Raw genomic sequence first — 17,434 nt, forward strand, 5'->3', positions numbered from 1 at the left:
CGTTGCGCAGAGCTATTGCAGTGAGATGGACGGCGAATTTAGTTTCTTTGAGAAAAGGCAAATAGAGATGATGTCATGTGTGCTTGATGTCGGCGAGATAGTCTCTCAACCTAGCCATGTTATTATCCCGCAATTTATCTTTAATTGGGCTACACAACATACCCAGGAACATGGTGTTCCCTGTTTCATTAGAAAAGCTCTGCACACAAGCCTATTAAGGCATATCCATTTCCTTTCGTTCACTTCTAAAATAACTAATTTAAATATGAAGCTGTCCTCTCACTTCTCTTTTATTATGACTAAGACGTAGGCTGCTTTGGCAAGCAGTATGCCTCCTTGTCGTGGAGGAACCCCAAAGGAAAAAAGACAACAAATCTGCGCTCCCTGACCCAGTAGGCTACCATGCAGGTACCGTTGTCACAGAGCCAGCAAGACCGTTCCCTTTCAGCCACCTGCACCCTGGGTTGAGAATAGCATTGCGCGGTATTCTAACCCTAAGGATTTAATTGCCAGATTTCATTTTTTGCCTTGCATCAAACGTCTGTAGCTGTTGACTCAGGTAGGTCAGTATAGAATCCGTCAGACCATCAGAACCTCTCTCATGAGTTTGGTGTCAGTGACAGTTCCTCTCCTTCCCTGTTCACACTGCACTTGCATCTGCTTCAGAGCAGCGCTGTCTGATCTATATGGCCAGAGCATATAGGATTGCACGTCATGTTCTAGAGTATTTTGTGTTGTGACACAAACACTATATGAAGTGCTAGTAGGTAAAAGCATAGACAACTGAAGAACCAGGTGCCAGTCAAGATGTTTCCACTTCAGGGGCCCCTCCGCAGCTGTTCAAGTGCACTAGTCTGTGTCCACTCCTCCCTTCATCACTGCCATACTGTGCATTATACTTGCACAAACTCACACAGCACAGTATGTGCTTTAACTGTTAAAACCATTTTGAACTGTAACCTTACCTTTACTTTATAGCAACTGTCCATAGTATTTAATTGTGAGTTATCTAAACCTCCCTGAGATACTCACGTCACAGGGATGCGATTACTCATTCATGAAACAGTGCTTGTCCTCCCATGGAGGCTCGCTGGCCAGATAGTGAAGCTGTTGCCAGAGGAATAGCCTACTGTAAGTCTGCACCATGGATGCTTGTGTGGTAGCCCTGGCCCCTGTGCATACAAATCACTGGTGCATGTAGGCTAGCTACTGAAGGCGCTGTAGTATCGGGAGTAGGGGCAAGCAGGCCAGGTACTGTCACAGGCAGTTGGAGGAGCACTCCCTCTCCATCCCAGCGTCTCTCTCTATCCCTGCTTCTCTGTCCATCCCTGCATCTCTCTCTATCCCTGCTTCTCTGTCCATCCCCACATCTCTCTCTATCCCTGCATCTCTCTCCATCCATGCTTCTCTCTCCATCCATGCTTCTCTCTCTATCCTGCCATCCCTGCATCTCTCTCTATCCCCACATCTCTCTCTATCCCTGCATCTCTCTCCATCCCACCATCCCTCTCCATCCCACCATCCCTCACCATCCCTGCATCTCTTTCTATCCTTGCATCTCTCTCTCTATTCCACCATCCCTCTCCGTCCTGCCATCCCAACATCTCTCTCCATCCCTGCATCTCTCTCCATCCCGTCATCCATCAGTCGGCTCTTTACTCTCTCCCTCCAACTCCTTTCCCCTTCCATTGCCATTTGATTCACGTTGGGTCAAGTCTGCATACAGGACATTCATTCACCACCTGAATCACTGCAGATTATTTAAGTGGTGAATGGGGAAGATTATGATCAAGTCTTTTGTATAATGTCTTGTTCTTGTTGTTGTTCTTCTTCTGTTATTAGTAGTAAAAATAGTAATACCATAGTAGTATACAAATCCAACATTGGTGTTAGGTGGCTGCAGATTTGACTCAGTGTATGTTCACATATAACACTTTGGTATTTGGTAACATATTAGATGACATTCTGACGATGACATTTTTTTTGTAAAATACTCTGTCATTACAGTAATCGCAATGATCTAACGTCTAGTCTATCATGTTAAAATCTGACGGCAGCAAAACTAAACTTAATAATGATGACATAATGAACAATGAGGGCGCACATGCGCGCGCACGCACACACACACACACACACATGCACGCACACACACGCACGCACACACACTTCCTTACAGTTGTACCATTTCACAATAAATGTCTGTCGGAATACAGGTAAATTGGTTTCAAGTTCGGGATGTAGCTCCATGTTGCTTTCAAGATGGCAATGTTGTTTTTATTTGGTTCCCCCCCACAAACAACCGAGACCATGACTGCCATTCCTGTAGATGAGTGGTGTGCTTGACAGTTTGGAATGTTTACTTCACAGAAGCAGGGGAGGAAAGTGTGATGTGCGGCGTTAGGATTTGTTGTCATAGGAACGACGATTCCCATGACGAAGGTGCTTACACTGAGCGGACTGCCTTTGTCCTGTTCCCCACTGCTGTTTTGGCCTTGAGATTCCCATTTTAAAACAGGGTGACCGGACCACTGCTTGTTTATGCTTAGTTTTCAGAGTTTTGACGGTGTTCTTTCGGTTATCCTTTTACATGTCTTCTCCCTTAGGATGCTGGTTTAAAAATATGTTGTGCTTGAGAGGACCAGTAGGACCACGCTGGCCCCCCAGTGCAGCCTTGAGTGGAGCGTGTTTCAGCTGTGCGTTTTAGGATGGACCCTCAGCTTAGGACACTCAATGGGGAGCAGCCTGTTTATGGCTATAGTCCATGTGTGTGCACCAGATTTTTAGAATTGTCATTATGTCTGTGTATTATTTTGTGTTGCCACATAAGCTGACTGTCAGGCAAAACAGTGGTACTTCTATTTTTCATGGGGGTGGTTAGACCAGACCTTTAGAGATGCTGTTATGTACTGTATGTATTACTTTATCTTGTGTTGCCATTGACTGAGCTCCTTTTTTGCATGGGGGGTTAAATCACTGGTTTGAATAAATTAGAAATGATGACACATAATCTTCTGTTATTTGTCTGAAGGAGAAGTTATTGTGCGAGTGCCTGTAAGCCCCCTGTGTGTGGTTATTGGTACAAAGGCGCACAACTTATTTTGGGGGAAAAAGCCAACAAAGTGCACTTTCAAAATGTGTGAAGAGTGATGAAAAATATTCCTTGGCTATCCATTCCAGGATTTCACACAGTATTGACGTTGAGAGATGGGTCTCATATTGAATGCATTGTATCCAACAAGATAAGCCGCCGTTCACCCCATCAATCACTTGAACTGCAGCGACATGTAAAATACACCGAGGCAGACACTAGTCAAAGTCGGCTGCTGAATAGTTATCATCATGTACCCTAACTTGTAGATAGGTATAAACACCTCCGTTTATAATAGAAGAGGGTAGGCTATGATCAGTGCTCATGTATTTTGTTCTTGCTTTGTCCAATGCTTACGTTTAAAAATATATATTTTTGTGACTTTTGTGTAGTAGAGCGTAGTAGAGAGAGGACAGGAAATGGGTGAGGATTGGGAAATGACCTCATCCAAGAATCAAACCTGGGTCCCCAGCATGACCGGTGCCTTAACTGATTGAGCCACGACCAAGGCCATTTTTTTGTTGCATCTTCAACTTATCAAATGAAAAAAACTTAAATAAATAATATTAAATATGATGTCACAAACACTGCTTGCTGTTTTTTAAAAGCTGTATCATGGCATGTGTCGGTGAAATGCTGAAATGATAGAGCTACTCTCTGCACAGCTTGTAAACTTGATTAAGTTTCACACATTTGTTGGCATTGCATATTTCCTGTACTGTAAGTCAGGGGAGCCCAGAAATGAATTTGTCTTGTGTAAACCTTGCTTAAAATAGGCAATATTTATGAAGGCAATTTAGCGTGCATATATTTGTGTACACTAAAGTTGAAATACTTATTGAGGTTTGAATTCATAAATGACTGATATGGATTTGTCTCTGATACACAGTATCACTAAAATGATCCATCACTCATTTCACACTGAGGACTGTCCAAATAGATTGATGAAGCGAACACAATTACACACAAGACCTTGAAAGGAGCGCATTGATGATCTGTATTCATCACGTTGTATTGCTAAGTCTCATCAGGGCACACATTGTACCGCACAGCTAGATAATACAACAATCCTTGTGCTTTAAAACAAAGCTGGACTTATGATGAATTCCAGTTTTCTAAATGCACCCAATCGCTTATGCCTCTCCAAAATTGCACTATACACCCTGTGGTTACGCCACTTTGAATTTAATAGTGTATGCAAGGCTCACTCATTTGCACAGCCTCGGCTTCGTTCCATGGCAAATTTGATTGAAATAAACCTAATTGTGATGACGAGGACCATGAAACCCAAGTTGCCGCTCGGAACAGGAATCATCAGATACTAGGAGACGAATCTGCCTTCATTAAATTTGCACCTCTTGCTGAGTGAGCAGTGTGCTGTGTGCGGTAAACTCACTTTTGAAAACATAGACCCTTGTACATGTGATGTTAAAAATCTGTGTTTGCCTGGGTAGTACACAGCAGTCTGTTATTCCGGTATGGTGATTCTCGCACACACCATACTCTTATGAGTAAGGTGGAGCCGTCAGGCTTCTGAGCCATTATTGTGATGATGGTGGGGCAATAACACTCAATTCTAATTAATTGTAATTAATTTTGTTTTAATTGCTGCGAGAAGCATCGCAGGGCGCACACTACAGGCATCTCTGTGGCAGGCTGTGTGAGTGTGAGTGTTTTTTATTTTATTTTAATTTTCACAAGCTCATGTGTGTGCTGTGGTGTGCTGTGGTGTAATGTTGAGCTGTGGAAGTCTGGCTGGCACGGTGGGGTTAAGGCTGGCTGTCCGGCGCTATCAGTTGCAGCAGGAATCTCATGAATTTTGGATGAAGGGGGCAAAGGGAGCCGTGTGACCATGAGTCTCGCTCGCTGCTCGGCCGAATTGGATGCCATCCAGGGAGGATCCAAACACACACACTAGACTAGGCCAACTCGCATGGATGCTCATGAATAGCACACCAACACACTGCACACACACAAAAAGACAAACTGCATACCAGAGAAAAAAGGTAGTCTTTATAATGCACCACTTGCTCTTAAACAAACAACAAAGGTCTAGTTAATCGTGGTTTGTTCCTTTAGTTGTATTTTTCTTTTCTCTTTAGGCCTATGGCTATGCTGCCTTTTTTCCTCCTCCTGGCAGCTGCACATGTCTAAAAATACAGCATGAGGTCATCATTGTGCGCCTTGCCTCTTTGTTCAGCCTTGGTGGCCACGGCTACAAGGATTTCACTTACAGTGCTGAGCACTCTTGCGGCTCACTCGGCCTAATGCTATCATACACTAGCAGTCATGTGCAGTGATGGGGCAGACTTTTGGGGGCGCGCCTCTCTTTCTCACCCTGATGTCAGCCATGATGATGGTGGAGATGCTGTAGGGTGTAAAATAGAAGGCTGCTTGCCTGGTTATCATTGATTTTCAAATCTCATACCGAGATCGAGATGATCGAAGATAACGAGTAACGTTTCCCAAATGGCCTGGCTAACCCACCTCCCTCTGCTGCTATTTGCTACAGCCAGAAAAGGCTGTGCCACAGTTTAAACCAAACATTTTCTTTGTGTCAATAGAATGTCTCCGCTTAAACCATGTCACTGCCTTGAACACGCCTTTACCCATGGCCGTTGGAGCTGTTCAAATTTGATTGCTTCCCGTCAAAGTGGGTGGAATTCCCGTTTTCTCTGGAGCTCAGAAACATTGCTCCTGGCCTGACTAGAAGGGCATGGCCTGGCTAGAAGGCTACTGCATGTTGCGAGGTAGGGGGGGCATGCTCTCACATAGCTGGGCATTAGAACAGTGTTCTGTGCAGCAAAGCAGACTTTTCTTTTTTGGAAAGTTCAGGAAGTTTTGACAGCTGGAAAAAAGGGATGCAAAGCATGTTTCTGGATATTCATGTATGTGTGTAAGGGTGCTGTTGTGTGTGTGTGTGTGTGTGTGTGTGTGTGTGTGTGTGTGTGTGTGTGTGTGTGTGTGTGTGTGTGTGTGTGTGTGTGTTTGTGTGAGTGTGTGGTGTGTGTGCGTGTGTGTGCTTGTGTGTGTATGCGTATTTTGTCGTTGTATGCGTATGGATCGATCATTCATTCTGTGATCATGAATTGTACTGACTGAATGATTGTGTGCGAGAATACATGTGTGCACACTCCCTTGTGTGTGTAAGACTTACATAGTGGTAGTAGTAGTGTGCCCACATAGGTACACTTTGAGTAAGCATTCATTGATGTTTGGGTGTACCATTTAAAGAAAAAATTGTGTGTCCATTTATGTACAAACTTTTATGCCCATCTCTGCGTGTGTATACGTACATGTGTAGCTGTGCACTGGCGTGCCTGCAGAGCAGCCCTGGGCTGTAGCAGTGGTCCAGCTGTACTCCCTGAGGTGCAAAGGAGGGACATGCCCCTCCTCACCCTCCCAGATGCTCCTGAAGCCAGTCAGCCAGCCGCAGGTCGTACTGCACTCAGGCTTCCTTTACACAGCTTCAGCTATAGCGAATCTGAGCTACATTCATTTAGTAATAATAATAACAATAGTAATAACAATAATAATAATTATATTTATTTTTAAATGTTGGACTTTTTATGCCTTTATAATAACAGGACAGTTGCAGAGAGGCAGGAAATAAACAGGGAGAGAGGTGATGAGGATGAGACCTTGGAGAGGGCTGGAATCGAACCCGGGTCGCTGGTGTAGCAGTCGAGTGCCCAGCCGATTGATCCACGGCTGGGCCATGATAATACATATATATAATAATAATAATATAATAATGATAATACATATATGTGTGTGTGTGTGTGTGTGTGTGTGTGTGTGTGTGTGTGTGTGTGTGTGTGTGTGTGTGTGTGTGTGTGTGTGTGTGAATGTGTGTGAATGTGAATGAATGAAATAATAAAACTTCACTCCTCAATGGTGGTGTCATGGACCTAAAGTCACACTCTCCGCTTGCAGGGCACCACCTGCGCTGCTGTGAAATTTGTTTCATACTTCCAGTCAACAGAGTGCCAGTTTGTCTCCTTTTACAAGCGTGGAATATTGTAAGGCACAATTGTGTGGGCATGTTTTGACAGCCCTGATCTTTTCCAGGCTGAAGGTTGAACTCACTGCCGTTCTCTTTGGGTGTCACTCAGAAACGGCTTTTTGTTAAGGAGCGGTTACAGTAGATGCCGAAAGTGCCTTGCAGGGGTCCTGGCTCGCCGAAGAGGAGTGTGTCAAAATGTGTCAGATGAGAGTGTGGCGGATCACATTGTAGGCTACAACGCTAGTGTACAATTGCGACACTCTGCTCCTCCTGGATAGCTACTGGGTGCGCTACCCTTTTTTTTCCTCTTGAATTTTTTTTTCATTATTACATTGCATGACATTGCATTTGGCAGACACTTTTTTAACCAAAGTGTCTTACAATGGAGGACATAATCATAGCCAACATCGCTAGTAGATACGAAGTGCATAGGAAACAACAACAACAAGTGCAGCTGTAAATTAGGGTTAGTTTTTTTCAGTTAATAAGAGTACACACAGATACAGATTATGTCAACAGTCTGGCCTGGGACTAGGGCAGCTCAAACATTAGTGTTGTAGTAGATAGTCATGAAAGAGGAGTCTTTAATTGCTTCTTGAAGGCTGAAAGAGATTTTCATTGTGTTATTTATTTTCTTTTTTATTTCGTAGTGATTTCCCGATATTCCTGGCTCTGAGGTTACTACTGCCATGGTGCTATATTCAGGAGAGTATTAATAATGCAGGCCCTAATGAAGGGTTTGCCACTGAACAGGCTGCCCGCTATTAAAATTTGAGCATCTACATGCTGTACAGATTTTGTTGCCAGTTCTTGTGTGGACCATTTCCTTATGTCGGCCTAAAAGCCTGAAGCCTGACCCAAGTCCATTATGTGCCACCACAAAAGCACTGGGTGAAATATTTATCACGTATGCGTGTGTGTTGCTCCTGGCCTATCTTTGGGCACAGCCGTGTGCTGATGTATTCTCATAGAATATACTGTACACCCTGACCTGGCCAGTTGCCATGTTGGCAGCAGTTAGGGATGCGCTTGTGTGTGTCAATGATAAGCAGTGTTGATGCTGCCATTGGTAGTATGATTAGTTTGTTCGTTTGTCTATTGAGATTATTTTTTTTAGGTAGGATAACATTCAGCCCTTCACAAGACTGTCTTGAGCATACCAGTCTACACTTCAAGTCAAGTCAAGTCAGCTTTTATTGTCAAACAAACTTAAGAAAGCATTCAGCTTGAGCAGAATAAAACACATGCCATTGGTGTTGGATAACATTCTGACCATCACATTAGGGCCTGATATGTGCTGAGAAAAAAGGACAGATTTAAGCCACCACTGATATTGACCAATATCAGTGCACCATAATTAGCATCAAGTTGTGCTAATATACTGGTACTGTATGGTCAATGAGGCAGTGAAGGGCTAGCACTTAAGCTAATGGACCCTGTATTGGGGAATCGTAGAAGTTGAATACCACATGTAAAGTAAAGAACCTGTGATGGGAGAGTCATCACCTTTTCCCTTTAACTCATAATCCATTCGATTCCCAGTAGTGGCACTGAAATACCCTCAGCATGGCTCCATCCCAATTTACTGTTCCCTATGCGCTGTTGTCAAGGCTGCCCCCTGCTACTTACATGTGATGGATTAATGCGGTGGTTGAATACGGTCGTGTTGTGTACAACTGTGTGCTGCACTGTGGTGTGCTGTAGAACCACAATGACAAATGAGTATTCATTTTTGCTCTCAGGTAAATAAATGAAGCGCATTCTATGGTGACTGGAGTTAATATGACATTGTGTGCGAGCTCGTGTAATTGTCTACAGTGGTGGTCTCTACAAATCTGTTCTGCTAATGAGCTCTTGTTTGGAGTAGGGATGGCGAAAATAAAAAAAATATCTTATCCGCTTACTGAGACTCATTAACCGGTGGTTAACCGGTTAACCGGCAATCTTAAATGATATAACGTTCGCGTGCCTGATAGGCACAGCACTGAATTTTTAACATTTTATTTTTCACATAAGCCTTTCTTTTTGCTGCTCAGACAGGACCTGTCATGTCCAGCCAGTGTCGCCAGATGGAAAATGCTGAATTATCGTACCAAAACCTCAAAATTATAGTTTTTGGGGGCCTTTTGGGAGGAAATTATTATTATAATTATTATTACCGGTTAACCGGTGGTAGAAAATTTAACCGGTTATCGTTGATTCGGTCGACTATCGGTTAACCGGTTACCGGTTAACATCCCTACTTTGGAGAAGGTTATTGTTGTCATTGTTAGGCTCTAGAGGCAGCCACTGTGGTAATCAATCATTGACTCATGTAGCCATGAGAAATTGCCTGATCAAAAAATTATTAAAATGTGTTTTCATTGGATCATTTATACAATTTTTGTATTGTATGGTTGAGGAGATGGTGAGTACATGCTCCATCTTTTGTGTTAAGTTTTTTTTTCTTTGCAGTTGATATTTTTGGGCTTCCGTTTCCATGGCATGAGTTGATGGTTGCGTGTGTGTGTGTGTGTGTGTGTGTGTGTGTGTGTGTGTGTGTGTGTGTGTGTGTGTGTGTGTGTGTGTGTGTGTGAGTCAGAGAGAGAGAGTGAGAGTGTGAGTGAGTGAGTGTGCTTGTGTGTGTGTGTGTGTGTGAGAGAGAGAGAGAGAGAGAGAGAGAGAGAGAGAGAGAGAGAGAGAGAGAGAGAGCGAGAGAGAGAGAGAGAGAGAGCGAGCGAGCATAGAAAAAGTGGCTTGAAATGCCCCAGGGTCAGCCTCCTGCTGATTCTCTCATCTTTCGTATCACACCATCAGGGGATTGGATCTGTGTGTTTTTTCCACATTCCTTTCTCAACTCCACTACACAGCACCTAGTGCCTAGCTTAGTGTTGTACCAACAGCCCCGATTCCAGTGTTTGTTTGGTGTGACATGATGTGAGAAAATGCAACATCAATATGCTCACATTTACCTCTTGCTTCAGCCATGTGCCAACGTGCCACTTGACATGAAAAGGCCATTTGATCCTGTGGGGACCAAGCGTAAGCTTTGAGACATTGCCACAACGCTATTGTGAACAGCTGAGTGCCTCTCATTTGTGATCAAGGCACGGGAAGCAAAGGCACCAAAATGTGTTTTTCTTTGCAACTGACAAAAATGACACCGAAATCAGACACTAGCTCTTGAGTCATCACAAATGATCTCTGTTCAGCGCAGTGAGGCTGGTGGGTACAGTACAGTACACTGTGTGATTTTTATATTGCTCAGCAGCAGCACAGAGGAAGCACTCCCACACCCACACCCAACCAGGCCTGTGGCATTTGGCTGGAGTCCTCCGGCCCCCATGTGGTCATTGGTGTGTGTGTGTGTGTAGTGTGTAGTGTGTAGTGTGTGTGTCTCTGTGTGTGTGTTTGTTTGTGCGCATGCATGTGTGTGTGCTCATGCACACATTTTTGAGCTATTTGTGTATTTTTCTGCCTAAGCATACCACTGCTTGTCTCGGGGAATGATGACCACCCCCCACCCTCGTCATCCCCTCTAACCTCACACCACCCCTCCCACTGGTCGCCCCCTCTGGCCCCTGGCTCCCTCCGCGGTCACTGGTGTATGAAATGAGCAGAGCAGGCTTTCCCCTCCGCCTCTCCTGCCGCAAGACAAAAATTAGCCGCAGGCGGCGGATGCCGGTGTGCTTGGGTCCTCCACTACCTCTAGTGATATCCTTTACCCGCCAAACCCACCCCCACCCCCCATTTCCAAACCCCATGCCCCCCCCCACCCCCCCAACAACTCCCTTCTGGTTGATTGGAAAAATCCATCAACATTGAAATTGCTCACTGAAAGGTTTTGATGGCCTCCCACAGTGTGTCTCTAAGTCTAACACGGCACTAGCCCTATCAAGCCTGCAAGCCTGAAGAAAGTCGTTTTCTCAGCATCGCTGCGCAAATCACCAGCAGACTTTATATAGTGTTTGTTTATTGCTACTTGGTGTGTGTGTGTTTGTGTGTGTGTGTGTGTGTGTGTGTGTGTGTGTGTGTGTGTGTGTGTGTGTGTCTGTGTTGGTGCAGAGGTTCAGATCTCGTAGATAATACAGCACTAATATTTGAGTTTTTAATATTCCTTTCCCATGCTCGACAAATTGATTTATGTTTGCTATATTTCTGACTGATATCTGTCACAATACACAGCTGTGTAGTAATTACAACCAATGTGTTGGCAGCACCATGGTTCCCTTTCTGGTCCGTAGGTGTGGCTGCCTTCGTACAATAGCTCTTGCCATTTGAGTTTAGACTATTAAACGGTTAGCTGTTTTAATTTCAAGCATTGTTGTACCAGCAGACAAAATGCTCTTGAAAATGAAGAGCCAAATAAAGTGCCTTCCTGAGAGACGCAGCGGATTGAAAGACACACACACACACACACACACACACACACACACACACACACACACACACACACACACACACACACACACACACACACACACACACACACAGGAGACAGATACACATTTACAAAACCGGTCAAAAAGGTGTTAACGAGTTTGATTATTGTGTGTGATGGTGTGTAGAATCTGTCTGTTAGTCAAGCCTGTCCTATCCTGCAGAGCATATTCTTGTCATTGGGGAGATGAGGCTGGGGAAGGCCTACTCTTCTTTGGGTGCTTTTTTGTTTGACGCTGAGTTTTCAAAAGACTCAACCTTCGACTGACCTCATCCCGCTTTCACTGCTCTTTCAACATACCCAAAATAGGTCTTGTGTGGGTGTCACGGCTACCGTGTGAGATCCGCGATGATGTAACTTTGTGAAGTCTGTTGCCCTTCCACGTGTACCTCTGTTACCATGGAGGCAGCACAAAGCTGAACTCGTCTCTCTGTGTGTCTCTCCCCTGCCCTACAGGTGACCTGGTTGCGCCGTCACCCCGGGGATCGGTGCGGGGTCGGGGTGGTGGTGTGGTGGTGGTGGTGGTGGTGGTGGTGGCGGAGTGACCGAATGCCCGTAGCGGAGCTGCGGCCGTGGCCTCGACCATGACCCGGCTGATGTTGGGCCGGACCCTGGAGCGGATCTGCAAGGGCGTGCTGCTCCTGTGTCTGGTGCACTTCCTCATCATGATGATCCTCTACTTCGACGTCTACAGCCAGCGCTTCGACATCTTCAGCCGATTCAACAACGGCCGCGGCGGCGCCAACGCGTCGCGAGGCGGGGGCCCCGGCGGCCACCACTACTACTACTACAACTCGTCCCGGCCCAACGCCACCTTCGCCAACTTCCTGGCCACCGCCGACCAGCTGCTGGCCAGCGGCAGGCCCGAGGCCAACCACACGCCGCCCACGCCCAAGCCCGTACCGCCCTGCCCGGAGGTGCCCCCTGGCCTGGGTAAGTAAGACAGCCAACTCCCCCATGCCGCTGTGCCTCGCTTGTCCTACTGCAAGTCCCCAGAGCAGTGCTAGCTAGACGGTTTTTTTTATTTTATTTTATTTTGTGTTTGTTTTGGAGTAGTAGCTTTGAATAAATTACCTTATGCTTAGAAGAAGTTGTCAGATGATGAAGAAAAGATAGCCTGTTTAAGCTTACAAAGCACGGTGAAAGTAGATCATCCTCAGTCACAAAGGATTACTGGTGTGGTGAGGGGGTTGAACTGCAGCTTGTTATTAGGTCTCTTATTATTACAAGTAAAGCAGCTTTCAGACCTAGAGAGAGAAGAAGAGGAAAGGAGAGACAGAAAGAAAATGGGTCAATTCTTTCCTGATGAAATGGATTGTGAGGGGTAGATAGAGACTGATTACTGGGAAGGAAAGTGAAGAGGAAAAAACGTTATTACAATAAATGATGTTCTATATATAGTAGATTTTCGGATAAGTAGAACACATGTCTCTAGTCAAGACAAGGCTTTGCTAGTCCAGAGTGTATTTCTCCTCTCTTGGTTTAAAGAAGATGCAGAGCAGATTCCAATTACCGTAAAAGCCATCATTCTGCCTGTTTTCAAGACAGAGACACAAAATGGATTTGGTGTCAGCACTCTGCTGCACCGCTGTTGTATTTCATTCACAACAGCCCAATGCTCAGACTCTCGCAGTGAAGAAGGGTGGTCAACACATCCTGTTTGGAAAAAAACGAAGGAAAAAAATAAACAATGTGCTCTTTCTTTAATCATTTCCGAAATTCCTGTTTTTATCGCACAAAGGAGCCATTTTGCACTTTTCCCCTCCTCCACTGACTGAATTCACTTAGATGCCACGGCACCGGATGAATATTTCATCACTTTATGCGCCTGTAGTGTGGTGGCAATAAATGTTTTCACTCACTTCAGCTCGAGCTTGGTGCTGTAATACAAAGGGGGAACACCTTACCTTAAAAAAAACTGACTTCATCAGCAGAAATAATAAAGAAAACGAACACAAAAAACCCCACTCATTAACCACAGTGTCATTGTAAGGCATTTCAGCCACCATAATGAGCCATCCATTTTCTAATGAAGTTGATATGGCTGCGAGCTGCAGGCTTGTGCCACCCATACGTATCCTCCTAATGAGTTTTAAGCACAGCTTCTGGGTAGCCTTGGAAATACTGCTGAGTCAGAAGGGTCCCGCGTTTTACAACTCTCACCGCGCCCACCTCCCACCCTCACACGCACACACATGCACGCACATACACATTGGTCCCACTGTCTCGCCACTGCTTTTATTTCCTCGTTTTCTTTCTTTCTTTCTTTCTTTCTTTCTTTCTTTCTTTCTTTCTTTCTTTCTTTCTTTCTTTCTTTCTTTCTTTCTTTCTTTCTTTCTTTCTTTCTTTCTCTATTTCTTTCTCTATTTCTTTCTTCTTCTGATGCAGCCCCAGTCTTCTCTCTGACACATCTGCTTCTTGACTGTGTACTTGAGAGCCACATGGACGATGGTGGGGTTGTTTATGGCCCTCCTCCATCACTATGGTACTACAGTACAGTAGTAGCGCTCATTCTCAATGAAGTGGCTCTGTCTGTGAACACGCGTTTGATCCAGGGACAATGCCCTCCAACCTCCCACCCCCTTAGTGCTTTCACCCACATACTGTACTTACACACACAATCTCACACCCCCACACATACACATACACACATTCACACCCCGACGGCATCCTCCAGTCTGGAGGTCAGCACTGATGCAGGGCAGTCGAGGTCTGGGCACAAAGGCCTCCACAATGCCATCATGTACAAGCGTGTCTGTCTCCTCTGCAGAGAGACAAGTGCATAGAGGGTGCTTTGTGCTTCCGTTGCATTTAGGAGAGCCGATATCACTGGTGTGGGGTAGGGTGAGGGGTTGAGGAGGGGTGTGTGTGTGTGTGTGTGTGTGTGTGGGTTGGAGGGGTTGTTAGCAGCACGCCATATAGTTTGTGATTTACCACTTCAGAAATGCAAGATGGACTGGGTGTCATAAATCCAACTTCTTATTTTCGGGATGAGAAATGAGGGTCGCGTGCTGGAGATTGAAATTGACGAAGAGCCAGTTAATTACCCGTTAACGTCAGACCCGCTGACAGGGATCACATTTCTCCCCAGTTATCTGCTCCACACTGTGCAATGAATGCATTAATAGGAACACACACACACACACACACACACACACACACACACACACACACACACACACACACACACACACACACACACACACACACACACACACACACACACACACACACACACAGCCAGGCATGCACACACACAAACACAAACGCACATGCACACGCATACGCATGCACACACACAGCCAGGCATGCACACACACAAACACAAACGCACATGCACACGCATACGCATGCACACACACACATGTGCACACACGCAAACACACACATGTGCACACACACACATGTACACACACACACACACACACACACACACACACACACACACACACACACACACACACACACACACACACACACACACACACACACACACATAACGGCTGTACAGTTGACTGTTGCTGTAGACATTTCTGAATGAAAGATACTGTAAATAAAAAAGCCAACAACGAACACACTAAATAATTAATAATTAAGCAAGCTAATGTCATATGCTTAATCCTTATAATATACCTGTACCTAATAATAACAATGCCAAGGCAGTCAAAGGCATTCATGAGCCAGTGAGCAAGGCACACACAGGCAGGTGTCCAGAAGCATGACTCACTGAAGGAAACACAGAGGACAATAAATCCCACTATTGAAAGGGTGTGATTGGATACCCTGCTGTAACACCATAAAAAGAAAAACACATCATGCATTTAGTACCTCATACTGTAGTAGCTGTGCTTTTGAATAGCGCCATATGTATGTAAGGTATACATTTGATGTAATTCATTCAGACAAGAACAGAGTATACAGTCATTTTATTTTCTAATAAAATGAATACAATAAAATACAGTAAATTTACTGCAAGCTGGGCTGTTGTCAGCATTAGAAAAGGCTTCGTGCTGCATGCATAATTGCGATGAATTAAACCCGGTGAGAAAGAACTCGATGGCCATACTTAACACAAAGCATACTGTTCTTAACAAATAGTTTATTTATATATTAAACAAAACAAGCTCTGATTCTGCCTTTGCAGTACATTCGGGCATTGTACATTAACCAGGCATAATGCATTGCCTAATTACAACACCTTGCTCATCTTATGCAGCGGGGAGATGGCATACTGAGAGACTCTCTTAGCCTCATTTTGCCGTCTGGATGCATTGAGCCTCAAGCCATTATGTGGGGAGAGAGAGCTCTTTGTAAACCTACCATCAGCCCTGCTCTTGCCTGATGTAGGTTGAGAGAGAGAGAGAGAGAGAGAGAGACATAGATAGAGACAGAGAGAGACAGAGAGATTTGTGTGTATGTCTATATACCACAAGTATGTGCGTGTGCGTTTTTTAGCTGTATATTATGCATTTGTGTGCATCCGCGTATGTGTGAAAATAATATGTTCCAGTGAATGTGTGTGTCTGTGTGTGTGTTAATGTGCGTCTGTGTATGTCTCTCTCTGTGTGTGTGTGTGTGTGTGTGTGTGTGTGTGTGTGTGTGTGTGTGTGTGTGTGTGTGTGTGTGTGTGTGTGTGTGTGTGTGTGTGTGTGTGTGTGTGCGTGCCTGCCTGCCTGCCTGCCTGCCTGCATGCCAGGAATATTATGCAGTGATACAGTAGTGCGATGCCTGATAGCTGCAGCAGCTGGCCACAGGTGCGGGCTGGCTGCCGTGGGTGTGGCGTAGGGTAGGGGGGCGGGGCAGGAGCAGAGGCAGGGGCAGACCCAGCAGTGCTGGCGGTGGGGACCAGCTGTAGGACTGCAACCCAGCTGACAGGTGCCCACTGGTGGGTCGTTTCACACAGGATATGCCCTCCACCAACACTGCGCTCTCCTGTTCACGGTGCGTCCCTAAAGAAATGTCAACTGAAGAAATGCGTCCTGTTTACGGTGTGTCCCTAAAGAAATGTCAACTGAAGTAATGCGTTCAGATCGCGTTCAGTTTTTTGAGTCATTTTTCCACATCAGCACAGCAGGGCCAAACGTTTTGGCTTGTTGGCCTTTGTCAGTATAGCTGGTCTAACACAAGAGGGGGGATGGACTTGAATTATAATCCACTGCTGTGTGGTCTGGTGCCAGAGCATGAGAAGATGGTACACACATATGAAAAAATATGACACAGGGAAAAATGTGTTTCATACTGACCTAGTTGCGTGTTCTAAGGTGTGTGTGTGTGTGTGTGTGTGTGTGTGTGTGTGTGTGTGTGTGTGTGTGTGTGTGTGTGTGTGTGTGTGTGTGTGTGAGAGAGAGAGAGAGAGTTTCAGTGTATTTGTATGGGTTTATTTTTTGGTAGATGCTGTGCTACAGTTACACCTCTTCTCCAAAACATCTTAATGAGACTAAACAGTCTGCCAAACAAGATTTGTGTAACGCCAGAAAAGCCTCTTTTCTCTCGCTTGCCCCAGTCCCTCGGTCCTGCTGAACTGCCATTGACCATTTTCTCTCTCTCTCCCTCTCTATCTGTTTACCTCTCTCCTTCCCTCTCTTTCAGACCTCTTCCCTTCGGTCTCTGTGTAAGCTTCTCTCCTCCATCCTTTTGTCTCTTCTCCCTCTCTCATTCTCTCTCTTGCTCTTTTTATGCCTCCGTTACTCTCTCCATCTCTATTTCTTCTTCTTCTTTTTCCTCCCCTTCTCTCTTCCTTTTCACTCTTCCCACTTTGTGTCTCTACCCCCCCCCTTCCTCTCCTGTTCTTTTCCCGTTCTCTCGCAAAGTCTCTCTCACTCTCCTTCTGTTTTTCTCCCACCTCTTTTTTCAGCATTTTCACTGTTTCCCCTTCTTTCCTCAACGACTTCTCCTATCCCTCTTTTCCTCCTCATCTCTC

The 17,434-nt window shown here is 45.2% G+C and overlaps 1 protein-coding gene across 1 annotated transcript in view; it reads left to right on the top strand.

The window, feature by feature from the left end:
- The first annotated feature begins 12,061 nt into the window (after positions 1-12,061).
- The window catches only part of b4galt2 (UDP-Gal:betaGlcNAc beta 1,4- galactosyltransferase, polypeptide 2), a 111,353-nt gene continuing 105,980 nt past the window's right edge, over positions 12,062-17,434 (top strand). The window contains exon 1 of the mRNA XM_063219502.1: positions 12,062-12,447. Coding sequence (XP_063075572.1) covers positions 12,099-12,447 — 349 coding nt within the window. The 5' untranslated portion in view covers positions 12,062-12,098. The remainder of the gene's footprint in view (positions 12,448-17,434) is intronic.

The sequence above is a fragment of the Engraulis encrasicolus genome, chromosome 16 (assembly GCF_034702125.1).
Source record: "Engraulis encrasicolus isolate BLACKSEA-1 chromosome 16, IST_EnEncr_1.0, whole genome shotgun sequence".
Classification (NCBI taxonomy): Eukaryota; Metazoa; Chordata; class Actinopteri; order Clupeiformes; family Engraulidae; genus Engraulis; species Engraulis encrasicolus.